Consider the following 14,097-nt stretch of genomic DNA (forward strand, 5'->3'; position numbering starts at 1 on the left):
ATAGATTAGGCTATCTTAATAAGCTGTAATTTCTCTGAAACTAATGCAAAAGATCATGACTTTATCACATCTGTAAGATCAGTCAGACAAACAAATATTTCTTTTCCAATCTGTGGTAGGTTTGCTCACATATGGACAAAGGTATCTAATGAAATATGAGAAGATAAAAACATATTTTAATTTCCAAAAGTGGAGATGATCAGTTTATAAAGAGACTTTCTGAAAACTAATGGAGCTCTTATTAGTTACAAAATTATTTAAAGGTCATTTCTTTTCCTTCAATACATCATCAGAAAGTGACTGAAGTGCTTTATTGTATTCTTTTCATAAACTCGAAATTTTCTTTCCTCATCCTGTAAGTCCTGTCACCAAAAGGTGCCTCACAGCTTCATTCAGTCAGCATTCAACACATTCGGGAGCTCATACACCTCTCAGTGTGCCAGTGTACAAGACATCCCACCAGAGYGTGTGACCCCATAACAACCAAGGCCCTGCAGGGGTCCATGGCAGCCCACAACAGAAATGTGAAAAAACAAATTACTCTGTTGCTCTGGTAATATAAACTATCCGTACATACGGTAAGAACCTGCTTATGCTTAGTATCAGCTAGGTAGAAGAATTCAAGCTGAAGTAAAACAGAAATTGAATAAGGTAAACTCAGTCCAACTAGTCTGAACTGAACAATGACGGGGGAGCTTTTGAGCAGAAAGCTATTCTTGCTGAGGAACTCTTCCCATTTGGCTCACATATGGCCAAGACAGGTAACAATATCATAAATACCAACATCAGGTGTGGATGAAGCAGAACTAGGAACAAGAGGGAAAAAGGAGTGGGTTGCTGAAAGGAGCTTGGAGGGGGAAGGAGGATGCAAGGAAGGCAAAAAAAGTGAGCTCAGATTAAGAAAAGGTAGAGTATAAAATCAGATACAGGAAAAAAGAATGTGGATCCTCCAATAACAGGAATACAAATACCTACTGGCAGCAGCGATGCAGACCTGCATGCCCCAAACTGCTTGGGTGCCAGAGGGATCCACCCTGGACAACCTACCATTAGGACTGTGTTCATAACACTTGGTGTGGGAGGAAGTAGATTTGCACCTCTATACTTACACAATACAATAATGATTATTTATGTGATCATTTGGTCTTAATACCTATAATTAACAGTCAAGTCTAATACTCCATATTATTATATAATAGCCTATTGGTATATCTGATTGCCTAGTTCAGTGCTAATTTTGCTCCTCTACCTATTTTGCTTATAGTGTATTCATTTCTCAACAAACATCTTAACCTGTTTGCTTCAGTTATATTTCAAGTCTCCAGTTTAAAGGGGAAATGTCAAACCTTGGCAGTGACAATGCCAAAAACAGAATGAACCTTAAATTTTTTTCAACCCATCAAAGCCCAATTATTTGCCAAAAAGCAGGCATAAAGGTCATGAGACATTATTTATGGTCAAGGCCCTTTTACTAGGACCTAATTATGCAGGTTGTCTGCATGTTCACCCTTGGCTACCACCCCTCCCCTGCCTCCAAAGGCCAGAAACCCTTTCCTCCCCAATTCAGAAATTATTTCCAAGTGCTACTGCTGCAGARAACAGCAGATCACAGGGTGATGTAGGATTAATAACCTGTGAATAGGCAGCCTGAAACAGAAAAATATTTCAATGTGGACAGTCTCTCCTGTGGATGGTTGGAACTGCAGTTTCATCAGTCAGCCTCGCTACAGAATATTTTGGCAGAAATATTGAATTACTTATTGTACATTCAGTCTGCAGTACTAAATGTCAGTGTTCTCTGATCAGTGATTTCTTATGTTCCTGCTTCTCTCGAAAAACAAAAATCTGGCAACTGTTAGCCTTATATAATTTGAGATGGAAAAGACACTTTGTCTTTTTATAATGAGACAATTTTATAAATGGAAGAGAAACAGGCATTGAATATAAAATTTCACAAATGAGTTTTTGGCTGATGCATATTCTCCAAAATTTTGGTTAATTGTCAGATACAAATTAGGGATGAAGTTTCAGACATTTGCCTTCAGATGTTACAGTTTCAGAGTATCAAACTTTTCATTTGACAAATGTGGTCAAAAATGCCATTAAATTTTATCTAGTTACCCTTGCTTCTCACTTCTATATTTATATTCATTTCTTAAAAATCCTTGCTTAGACCTCATGTTTTAATTAAAGAATATGCTTCCATTAATGTTAACATGTATATTGACATCTGTAAATACCATACTTATGTTACTCACCTTTTATTTCTGTAATTCACATATTAGAGCACTACATTTTCACTGATGAATCCAAGGCCACCTATAAGTTTCTATACATCTCTGCTCTTGCCATAGACGTTCTACAGCCCCTTCTTTTATTCATACCCTTGAAGATACTAAAAATTAACTGAATGATGCCATGAGCAACTTAGATTGAAGTTGGCTCTGGTTTGAGCAGGGATCTGAATCTGTTTGCCTCCAGATATCCCATCCCACCTAAATTATTCTGTGATTCTAAGCAACAGTGACTATAGCTGATCTGTAGAACCATTACTCTACAGGTAACTCAGGCCTGCAGGGCCCCTGGGAGGTCTTTAATTCAAACTCTGTCCAAAGGAGGCTCAGCCAGAGGGTCGCACCAGCCTGCACTGGGATTTATCCCACTGGAGATTGAAAGCCTCAAAGAGCAGAGTTGACAGAACATTGCTAGATCTCAGTTCTCCTGTTTGGCTTGCCCTTGTGGAGAAAAAGCTTTTCCTTATCTCCACCCCAAACCTCTCTAGTTTCAGCTTATGCCTGCTGTCTCTTGCATTCTTGCTAGGCACTGCTGTGAGGAATCCTCCCCTCCAACCAAGGTCCTTAGGGGCTGCTGCTAGCTGCCCTGAAGCCATCTGTGCTTCAGGCTGGCCCAACCCAGCACTGCAGCCTGTTCTTGTAGGACAAAGGCTCCAACCCCATGTCTCAGTGCCCTCCCCTGAACCCACTACAAATTGTGAACATATTTCCTGCACTGAGGGCCCAAACTGGAGGCAGTGTCCAGCTGAGGGGGCCTCACTCTGTGCCATGCCCCTACTTGCAACCACCAGAATGCTACTGCCCTCAAAGCTGCCCAGTGCATGGCTAGCTCCTGCTCAGCTCACTGCTGTCAGGGCTTGGGGCTTCTCCACTGAGCTGCTCCTGGTCCCAACCAGTATTACTGCCAGCCCTTTCCTCCTATCTTCCCAGGTTTTCTAGATGGCAGCTCTGCCCTCATGCCTATCAATTTATCTCCCTCACTCCCATTTGGTGTCACCTGTAAATTTGCAAGAGGACACTTCATCACCTTCTCCAAGTTGCTAATAGAGATGTAAAGCAACATAGGTCCCCTGATAGATCCTGTGGGACTTTGGTTGACACCAGCCTCTAAGCAGATGCCTCAGAGGCTACCTTCTGAGCCTGACCAGGTTTAAAATCCAGGTTTATTTATCTGGCTGTCTAGCCATCAAGACTATATAACTTGTACATTCCGGGAAGAACATTGTGGGAGACAGTCTCAAAAGCTTCTTGAAGTCAAGATAAATGGCATCCACTGTTCTGCAGATAATTCTCTTCTATAAATCTAGTCATAAAGATCACACAAGGCATCCAGCTGACTAAGGCATAATTCACCCTTGGTCAAGCCATTGTGACTATTCCCCACTACTTTCTTATCCATGTGCCCACAGATGTGCTCCAAGAGCATTCCCTCCATGATTTTCCCAGGCACCAAAGTGAGACTGATCTGTAATTCCTCAGATTGTCCTTTTAGGCCTTTTTGGAGATATGTGAARTATTTGCTTTGTTTCAGTTGTCATGGACCCCCCCCAGTCTCCCTGGTATTTCAAAGGTAATAGAGAATGACACTGATCAGCTTTCTCAGCACCCTCAGGCACAGTCCATTGGGTCCCATGGACATATATGGTTTGAGTTCAGGCAAGTAATACCTGACTTGACACTTATCCATTGCAGTTTGTTCACCTCTTTCTTGAGCCCTGTCCCTTAGCACCGAGAACAAGACCTTGTTAGTGAAGACTGACACAGGCACAGAGCATTTCAGCTTTGCTCTTAGCAACTGCCACTGAATCACCCATCCTATTCAGCAGTAGTCCTATATATTTTCTCTGTTCATACTTCTACTACCAATGCAGTGATTGAAACTCCTCCTGTTGCCTTTGACTTCTTTCACTAGTCTTAGCCTTGTTTGAGATTTGGCTTTCCTGACACCACATCTGCATGACCGAGGAATGTTCCTGAATTCCTCTCTTGCATCCCATTCCCGCTTCAACCCCCTGCTGCCTTTTGGCACTAAAGCTCCGTGATGAGTTCCCTGCTTAGTGAGGCTGGTCTCCTGAGATGTCTGCTTATCTGCTTGAGCATTGGGATTACCTGCTCTTCTACTTGCGGGATGCTTACCTTAAAGCCCTATCAGTTCCCCTGAGCTCCTTTGCCCTGCAGAGCTGTCTGCTGTAGCATCCCACATATCTGCTCCCTGAATAAGCCAGTCTGGTTGAAGTCTCAGGTTTGTGCTCTGCTCTTTGCCTTCCTCAGTCCCTGAAGGATCTTGAGCTTCTCTATTTCTCAGTCCTTGCAGCCAAGGCTGCCAGTGATTATTATCTTCCCAGCCAGCTCCTCCTTCTTAGTGAACAGCACATCCAGCTGTGTGTCACCCAGTGGGCCCATCCAGTACCCCTACCAGAAACCACCTTGACTACTTGCATCCTGCCATGGTATCTTCCAAGAGATGTCAAGGAARATAAAGTCCCTTGGTAAGAATCAGTCAGTGATCCAGTGACTTCCTCAATTGTTACAAGAGAGTTTCTTTCAACATTTTTTTTCATTTTCACCCTAATTATGTGCTGTCTAATATTATTATTTTCTAAWTACTAAAGACTGACTGCTCTTTACAAACTTGCCTCCTGGAGTATCAACATCTTCCAGGTCTCATAACTTAGTACCATTTTCCAATAAGCTGCTGTTTTCCAGTAATTCCATCTTTCCTCCCAGTTACTGTACACCGTTTGTCCATTGAGATACCAATTACTTAAATCTTTCAGTGTAGCATAACTTTAATTTTGGCTAATCAATTTAATAACCTTCAGGTACGAGATTGTTAAAAAAACATGGCTAAAAAAATGGGAACAATTATCAATTGCCATTCCAACCTATTTTTCCTTTCAAAGGAAACTGAAGAATTTTTTTTCTTCCTACAGATCTTTTGCTCAGAGAGGCAGTCCTGTATGCTAATGAACAATTTAAAGGGCATTGCATAGTTGCTGTTATTTTAGTTCCAGCTGAAGTCAGACTTTCTCACTGGTCCTTGTCAGGATTGTGTCTTCTTGTCACCCATTTCTGAACTTTAATTAACTTTTTATGATTTTGGGGGCACAACACAGTTGTAGCATAACTATAGGACAAGGCAAAGGTAATAATCCACCTAACAGTGTTCTGCTCGTGTGCAAAAATTACTCTACATACCACTGCACATTTTTTTGCATCTTTATTGTTGAACAGAGGACAAAGTACATGGTCATGAACAGGCTCTGATCAGGCATCAGAGGTAGTGACATRTCTATCTCCTCAAATACTAGAGACGTTACCTTTGCTTTTGCAAATCTYAGAAATTAAAATACCTTTTCTTGTAGAGAATGGAGTGTAGAATTGCTGGCAAGCTATGTTGGCACAGCATACTGGTGGCTCAGGGATAAAAACATTATCAGAATACTTCTTTAGCTTAGGAAGAAAATTGACATTGCTACATCGGGTATATTCAGGATTGGGACAATCACTCATGTCTTAACAAAAAAGATATTCTAGATAGACATTATCAAGTTTTCCTCTGCTACCTTTATAGGTGTACAACGACCAGGAAAAAAGATCAGGAAAAATGTGATACTAAAAATGCTTTAAACCAATACTCTCAAATCCAAATGAAAGTAATAAATTTGTTCTATTCTTTAAACTATAAAGAACTGGAATCCTGAAGAAAAGTATTAGCTGACTGCTGGATCACAGAATCATAGAATGGTTGAGGTTGGAAGGGACTTCTGCAGATCATCTAGTCCAACCCCCTGCTCAAGCAGGGTCACCTACAGCATGGTAGACAGCGTTGCATCCAGACAGGCTTTGAGTATCTCCAGAAAAGGAGAGTCCACAACCACTCTGGACAACCTGTTCCAGTGCTCTGTCACTCTCACAGTGAAGAAATTCCCCTCATGTTCAGGCAGAACTTCCTGTGGTTCAGTTTGTGCCCTTTTCCTCTTGTCCTGTCGCTGGGCACTGCTGAAGAGTCTTGCCCTGTCCCCTTGACACCGTCCCTTCAGGTATTTGTAGGCATTGCTAAGATCCCTTCTCAGTCCGCTCTTCTCTAGGCCACACAGAACCTGCTCTYGATGCCTTTCCTCATAGGGCAGATGCTCCAGCCCTCTCATCATCCTTGTAGCCCTGTGCTGGACTCTCTCCAGCAGCTCCATGTCTCTCCTGTACTGGGGAGCCCAGAACTGGACATAGTACTCGAGATGAGGCCTCCCCAGGACTGAGTAGAGGGGCAGGATCACCTGCCTCCACCTGCTGGCAACACTCTTCCTAATGCAMCCCAGGATACCGCTGACCTTCCTGGACACAAGGGCACATTGCTGGCTCATAGTCAACTTGTCCACCATCTCTCCCAGGTCCTTCTCTGCAGAGCTGCTCTTCAGCAGGTCAGCCCCAGCCTGCCTTGGTGCATGGAGTTGCTCCTCCCTAGGGGCAGAACACTGTACTTGCCCTTGTTGGAAGCATTTCTATATTGCTACATATGGGATTAAGACTTTTTAAAAGTAGGGGCTAATTTCTCTTTAAAGCATACAAGAGGCCTGATTTTTCAAAATTTGCCATTTTTAAACAGCACATACAACAAACAACATCAGTGTTGTTAAATGTTAGATTGTAATTGAGGGATAGTCATGTATTACCATCTCAGAATAAACTTTTTTAAAATTTTAATGAGAAAAAAAGGCTTTGTTGTTTCAAAAGCTTACACAATTCAGATACTGAACATCAATTCTTTGAAAAATTTCAACAGGAATTCAAGGCAAAAATTGTGTAAGAATTTGAATTCTTACTAAGCAAAACTTACAACAGAACATGCAAATGAATTTAATAATTTACAATACATTCTGCACTGATAGCAGAGTAACAAAAGTAGCAATTGAAGATTCCAGCATTTACACGAAAAGTGACAGCATCTTCCATAAATAATTAGAGCTTTACTGATGATAGTGTCAGTGTTAAGTTTCCATTGCTTATCAAGCTAAAGTGATTAATTCTAGCACCACACTTAAAGCTATGTGGACTTCAACATCACTTCTATGTAAATTTCAGAAGTAAATTTACATTTTTCTGCACAATCTCAGACATGAGAGTAAAAACTTAAAAAAATAGGCTCTTTTTAAATAGGTAAATTGACTAAAGTGCAGAAAGGAAGAAAAAAGGTAGCAAAATAAGCAGGATCTCAGCACAAGTGACTTATGTCAGTGTAATTCTGAAAAGTTCTCCTGTCGAAAAACTGTATTCATTTTGAAAGAGCTGCACCCTAAGTGTATTGCAAAAAAAAAAAAAAAAAAAAAAAAAAAAACAGAAAAATTTATGAGTCTGAATTGTTAATTTTATGTCTCATTTCATTGAAGAGGCACTAAAAGCTATCTTGAAATCAGAAAACTGTCCTCTAAGGACTGCTATAAACAATTTCAGCAATAAAGCAATAGCAGCTTTTCAAATCCCAAGAGCAGTTCTTTAACAATTAGTAACTAGTTACGACATTACACTAAAATATAACTCAAATATATTCCTGCCTTTGTCCAAAAAGAAAAGAAAWATACCATCAGGCAATACAGATGTATCACCAGTTTCAATATAGCACATACTGTGACAAAGTGTCAAAAAAGAATTGGGTGTAGGTAACCTAACACACTACACTACTCCTCATGTTACTGAAAAAGTTTAAGGCATACAAACAAGACTTTCTGCACTTCCTTTTATTTTCAAGCAAAGCTGGAGATGAGAGAATTTCACTAAAATCCACTTGGTAAAATGCTAATCTCATAAATTCATAGTTGTACTGATTCGTCAATTAAGGATGACTATTATTAAAGGGGTGGTGGTGGGGAAAGTTTAATCTTTTTGTTTGGCTATCCCCTTGGTGCTCCCTGAGGAGGTCTAATATTTTAATCTGGCCCATAAACAAACAGAATATGAAGAAAATAGCAGTTAACAGCCAAAGACTGACAACAGCAGCTGAGTAACACAGATTTTCTCTTTTGTGTTTCGAAAGAGCTCAATTATGCTGGATTATTGAACATTTAACTGCAGGAATGCCCAACAATCTGTGGCAGAATATCCTGGCTGGCACTTAAATGAACATAACAGTTTAAAGAACCCAGTTACCATGTGCAGAGTGCTGCAATTTAGGTTGCTAACAGTCAACAGTTTGCCCAAAAGGATGTGGTACTTCAAACCAAAACAAATCAAACCAAAACACCCTTTAAATATTCTAAGTGAAGGAGCCACTAGCGTTAAAAAGGCAGATTAAGAAAGGCGTATTTCAGATTTGTGCTACCTATATATAAGAATACTTTCAAAAACTTGAGACTTTTGGAAAGACTGCATCCTCCAACCCCTAGAGAGGACAGATGATTGCTTTCTGTGGAAACACTACAAACACTGAGAGCAGAACAGGGGAAAAGTAGCATAGACTTGAAGGAATTCAATAGGGAAGGAAAATAAAAGCAGCACCCTTAAACCAAGACATGTTTGAAAATTTTCTGCTGAGCCCATACCACAGAACTTCTGGTAGTCTTTACTTTTACTGTTAAAAAAGTATACAGAAGAAAGGAATTCATTAAAATCATGCTTTCTAGTTAAGCTGATATTCCCTCTGACAACATTTCTTCCTGCTTCTGATATACTGTAGCGTTACTTTATTACTATTGCTCCATTATAAATCAAATCAGTGATTGTCAGAAATGTGGCATTCACACTGATTTTTTTTACTGGCATGCAAGACTACAATATTACACATCAACAGTGGAGAACTTTAAAATGTCATCAACATATCACGTTCTTGTACACTAGTGTAGAATGGCCTCCCAAAAATGAAGGAATGTAGACCTGGTTTAATCTTCTCAGCAAAAGCCATTATTATATTAAGATCGCCCTCTGCTGTTAGGTCAAGGTCTATCTTTAAGCTACGAAGAGACTTAAAAGGTTTTTTTCCTTTTTGCCTGCAAGAAAGATAAAAAGATTTTTGAAGCCTGGATAATGTAAAAGAGAAGAAAGTTTCCAAGAGTCTGGTTTTTGTTATCTATTGACTTACGTGTCATCCTCTATGTATTTTATTAAAGTTAAGGCTTTTCTGTGAAGCACTAGCAGAAATTGTGCAAGGAAAGTACTCCTCAGAGACAAGCCTGGTTTCAGGTGAAAGATCTGTTAAAAATTACACCAGAAAATTAGTTGACCATAGAAATTCACAAATCATTTTAGGAATGTAACAAATCCTTTTATACCAAAGCAAATATATTAACGGTGGATTCATAGAATACATTCTTAGCTCTCTAGCTGCACAGATGTAGTAAATTAAGCTGTTTCATAATTTATTAGGATTAATTTATATTTTCCTTTTAAAATTATTTGAAAAGAATCTCTGGTATCTTTTCCAATATTGTAATTCCAGACATTGTTGTATAGAAATAGAAAATGTGCTTTGTTTTTCCTACATAATAAGTAGGACTTCATAGTATTATCTTAATATTCAAATTAAGTATTTTCAAAGATTTTCTGTGTTACCAACATGAAAATTTTAAATGATCATCTAAAATCATTGTGAGATGATCATCACTGTTAGATGTCTTCTCCCTAGCTATGTAAAAAAGACTCACAAAACCAATGTGTAAAGGAGCTACCTGACAAGGAAACATCTATTTGTGTTAAATTATTTATTACTAGAGCCCAAAGTATTGATTTTTAACTCTTCTTCTTTCTGAAAAAACAACCATTACCTGATCCAGGAAGGCTTTTACCAATGTATCTCGATGCAGGATATCCTGAAAGACATTTCTACAGCAATGAAAGCAAACAAACATGTGAGGTAATGCCATCAAGGGACACTAAACACTTCTGTACAAGGAGAGCATTATTGCTTATGGTCTAGCAGAAAATTAAGTGAACCCAAGTTTTGTGAATTATTGCCCTGCGATTTCTAAAGGTAATATAGAATTTTTATGCCAAACTTTCACATGAATTGAACCAAAACCAGGAAAGCCGTTGGGTCCTGTCAAATACACTTAGCTGTTATATATTCCCATTTAATACCAGGCAATAAAATGAACAGCAAAATACTGTCAGAATTGTTACTGAAAATGAATTTCAGTAACATTTAATTCAGCAAGACTAGTGCCAGAACCAGTAAATTCCAAAAGAGGAACAGCAACAACCACAGTTGAACTGGCTTCTTAAAAAAAAAAGCGCCCATCCTGTACTTTATTAGAAAGCTTTACACTACTACTCTCTCAACCCAAATCATAGAGTATCATAGATTTGGCAAGGTTGGAAAGGACCTCTGGAGATCATCTAGTCCACCCCTTAAATGATTGGCCCGTATGGGGATTGAACCCACAACCTTGGCATTATGAGCACCACGCTCTAACCAACTGAGCTAAACTAAATCAAGTAAGTTTAAGAGTTAAAGTACATACAAATCAGGTGTGAAACTCTCATCTGTGTGGATAATAGGATCCTGAGACATCTCTTCATCTGAATTAGCTCTCCAAAATGCTGTCAACTCAGATCTCATATATCGTCGTTGGTTATAGATGTGTTCATGACAAGGTGGCATCTGTTTCACTGTATTGACATCTACATCTATATGTGTAGTAGGATATGGAGCATACATTACTTGACGGAAGGGCAACACAAAGCTTCCAGTTGCATCCTGTTATAGTGAAAAGAAATCAGTCTCCTAGTTATTCTTTTGTAGAAAGCAAAGCTATAGTGTAATCAAACAATGTTAAAACATTATTCCTGCAGTTTAAGTGCCATTTGTTTAGACATACTTCATTTGAGAAAACTGGTAGCAATAAGCCCAGTAAAATGCCCTACAATAATGAATGATTCCCTTATTATAAGATTGATGGACTGTTCTTTTTTGGTTTTGCTATAACACAAAAACTCAGCGCCTTTTGGGATCCATCCTAGCCCTAATTAGGCAAAAGAATATTATTGTACCCCAGATTGTAGGAACAACCAGGAAAAAGTACTGCATGAAGAAGTAAATGCCTCATAGAGAAGAATAGTTTGGAATTTTAACATGCACATAGTTATGGGCRTATCTATAGCACTGGAGAGGAATGAAGGGAAGACAACATATTTCTTTACAAAGCAGTGTGTGCATGTGTGTGCATATCAGATATGCACACACATAAACACATAGTAAAGAATGTTCTTAAACTATTGGAAAGCAAAAAGGGTATTTCATTATTGTTTACACACTCTAATACAGGAACAGCTACAAATAATTGGAAATAATTGGAAATATTGGAGAATAAAATTTGCCTAATAAACTTACTTTGAGTAATCCTTGAACAAAAAGTCCTGACTCATACTTGAAAGAAGACTCATTTCTACAGAGTCTGGAACATTTCCGTTCTGAAGGCGTAAGAAACAGACACAATGTTCTCACAATCTGCATTATAAAAAAAGAGTTTTGTAAAGACAGGAAAACTTAAAAGACTAAGTTGATCCTGATAAACAGTATTTGACCCTGAAAAATAATTTGACTAGAATATACTAAGTATTTCAAATGCTAGATGAAAAAGTTCATCACACTTATTAGAAGACTCAGAAATAGAATAACATGAGAGCAATGACACACTTAAATTATAAAGGCATAAGCTGTATTATTCCACTTTCCTGTTAAATGAGTAAAACTCCACACCTTCTGCCAAAGCTCACCTTTTAGCCAACTACATAGAACAAATCACTTCGGCATTCTCTTAGCTCTTCCTATTACTTAAAAATGAATTATAATGATTACTTTCCTGGACCATTTAGGCCTATTTACTGGAAGTTGAAACACTGATTATTGTCACCAATAAGGTACAGCTTTTTTTTTTTTTTTCAAATAAGCATCTATGCTTATTATGTTTCCTCAACAATTTTTCCTTGAGCTCTCCACTAAAAGCTAAAACGGTATTTCATTATTGTTTGCATACTCTTATACAGCAACAGCTACGAATAATTTTCTTCAAATACTAATATAAACTCCATTGTACAACAGTGGAGTATTACAGTCTTAACTCGCAGTTCCTTATCTGTCCTGGCAATGATCCATCGTTGGTCTATATCTTTTACACAATCTAACACAATGGAGTCCTAATTTCTGACTTACGCTCTTCCCACTTCACCAGGATGCAACAGATGGGTAGTTTGTTACAAAGAAAGCTGAACTATGCCATGAAGAAAGCAGTTTGTTTAAAACAACCTGTATCATGACACAAAGAGCATAGTAATAATAAGGACTCATGTAGGATTTGTGAAATTTTGCCCTGGATATATCTAGAGACTCGCATTCTTCTAGACATTTTTTTTTTCCAAAATATTCGGAACTTTGCTTACCAATACATCTTTTTAAACACTCCTAACTATTTATACTTTTAACACCTTCTATGCATCTTACATGACTAAAAAAATACTTATTAATTCCAGATTTGAACTAAGAATTGAGAATTTTCTTTTCTCCGATTCCCTATGGCTCATGATTAGAATGTCATTATTCATTTGATCAGAAGTGCTTTACCATTACTCTCAATACACACAAAACAATTCCTTTCTTTCCAATTTTTTAAAAACATCATGAAATGCTTATCTCAATACATAGATTTACTGAAGAAGTCTTGCTTTCTTCTGAATCTTTTAGAAAAGAATATATTGCAGTGCAGCTAATATATAAATTATAGCTATAAAATGAATTATAACATATTCAATAGGCCTAGTATTCTTAATTTTTATTTAATGTTGAAGCAATACACAAACAGTTACGTTTATGAATATATCAGAAAAGGAGATAAGCACCAAAGATTAAAATGAGAAGTCTTTCTAAAAGAAAGGCTTCAATCTTGCAAAATAAACTAGAACTCAACAATCGGTACATCATAACTAAAAATATGATCAGACAGAAAACCTCAGTAGAGAGGAATATTTTCTATCACTAAATGAAATTATCTGACTATACTGCTTCTCCACATGTATACTCCAGGAGCCTTGTCATCATCTGAGAACATGAAAATATTGATGTTATATTGCCCAGAGCAAAACTGACAGCAATACCAGTGTACTCGTTAAATGCAATGGTACCTAACACCAAAAGGTTCTAGGATCATATGTTTTTATGAAGCCCTTCTTTCCATTCCCAGTTGCAGGGATACTCTGAATCAAATAACATTATTAGAGGACTACACTGTGAGCAAAGAGAGGCAATTTATTAAGGAAATTCCATCTGCTCTGGAAAAAAACATTTCTTCCATGATTTCTCTCTGCATATTAACTGAAGATTAACTTTTTAGTATATTTGTTAGAAGAGACAGAATAACAGTCTAATTAAATGCAAGTCAAAGGGAATTCCTTCTGAATGAAAGACTTATATACTCCATATATCATAAATAAATAAGCCTTAAGAAATATTTCAGTGTATTGTAAACACAGATGTGTTTCTTCCAAGAACTGTTCTCAATTTATTTGATTTATATATAATCAAATATATAATAAAAAATCTGCGTATGAAAACGTATTTGGAAAATTCTGAATAAGAAAAACCTCCTCCTCTGATTCCTCCTTCAAACACTCTATAAGCTTAAAATAAGCATCGAAGAATTCTCTGTATTTGCACAAAAATACTACAGGAAAAACAGAGTAGATAATTTCACACTGGTTCAGGTTAAGCATTTGGTAACAGATTTAGAGCCTCCAAATGTGACTTTCTGATCACACGTTTTACTTTCCTCTGTTAAGAGACGCACCTAATGCTGCCCATCTTTTTCTAGATCTGGAGGCT

The 14,097-nt window shown here is 37.9% G+C and overlaps 1 protein-coding gene across 5 annotated transcripts in view; it reads right to left on the minus strand.

Annotated features, from left to right (window-relative positions):
• Positions 1-5,499: 5,499 nt before the first annotated feature.
• C9orf72 (C9orf72-SMCR8 complex subunit) overlaps positions 5,500-14,097 on the minus strand; it is a 79,895-nt gene continuing 71,297 nt past the window's right edge. For 4 of the 5 annotated variants that reach the window (XM_085317030.1, XM_085317031.1, XM_085317028.1 and 1 more), the window contains 5 exons: positions 11,614-11,730; positions 10,745-10,980; positions 10,049-10,106; positions 9,367-9,476; positions 5,500-9,274 (listed from right to left, as the gene is read on the minus strand). In XM_085317030.1, the coding sequence (XP_085173156.1) occupies positions 9,088-9,274; positions 9,367-9,476; positions 10,049-10,106; positions 10,745-10,980; positions 11,614-11,730 (708 nt within the window). In that variant the 3' untranslated portion in view covers positions 5,500-9,087. Of the gene's footprint in view, positions 9,275-9,362; positions 9,477-10,048; positions 10,107-10,744; positions 10,981-11,613; positions 11,731-14,097 lie in introns of those variants that run through there. The other variant, XM_085317032.1, reaches the window with a different exon arrangement.

Source organism: Rhea americana, unplaced genomic scaffold, assembly GCF_003343005.1.
Source record: "Rhea americana isolate MKP2758 unplaced genomic scaffold, rheAme1 scaffold_485, whole genome shotgun sequence".
In the NCBI taxonomy this organism is placed as follows: Eukaryota; Metazoa; Chordata; class Aves; order Rheiformes; family Rheidae; genus Rhea; species Rhea americana.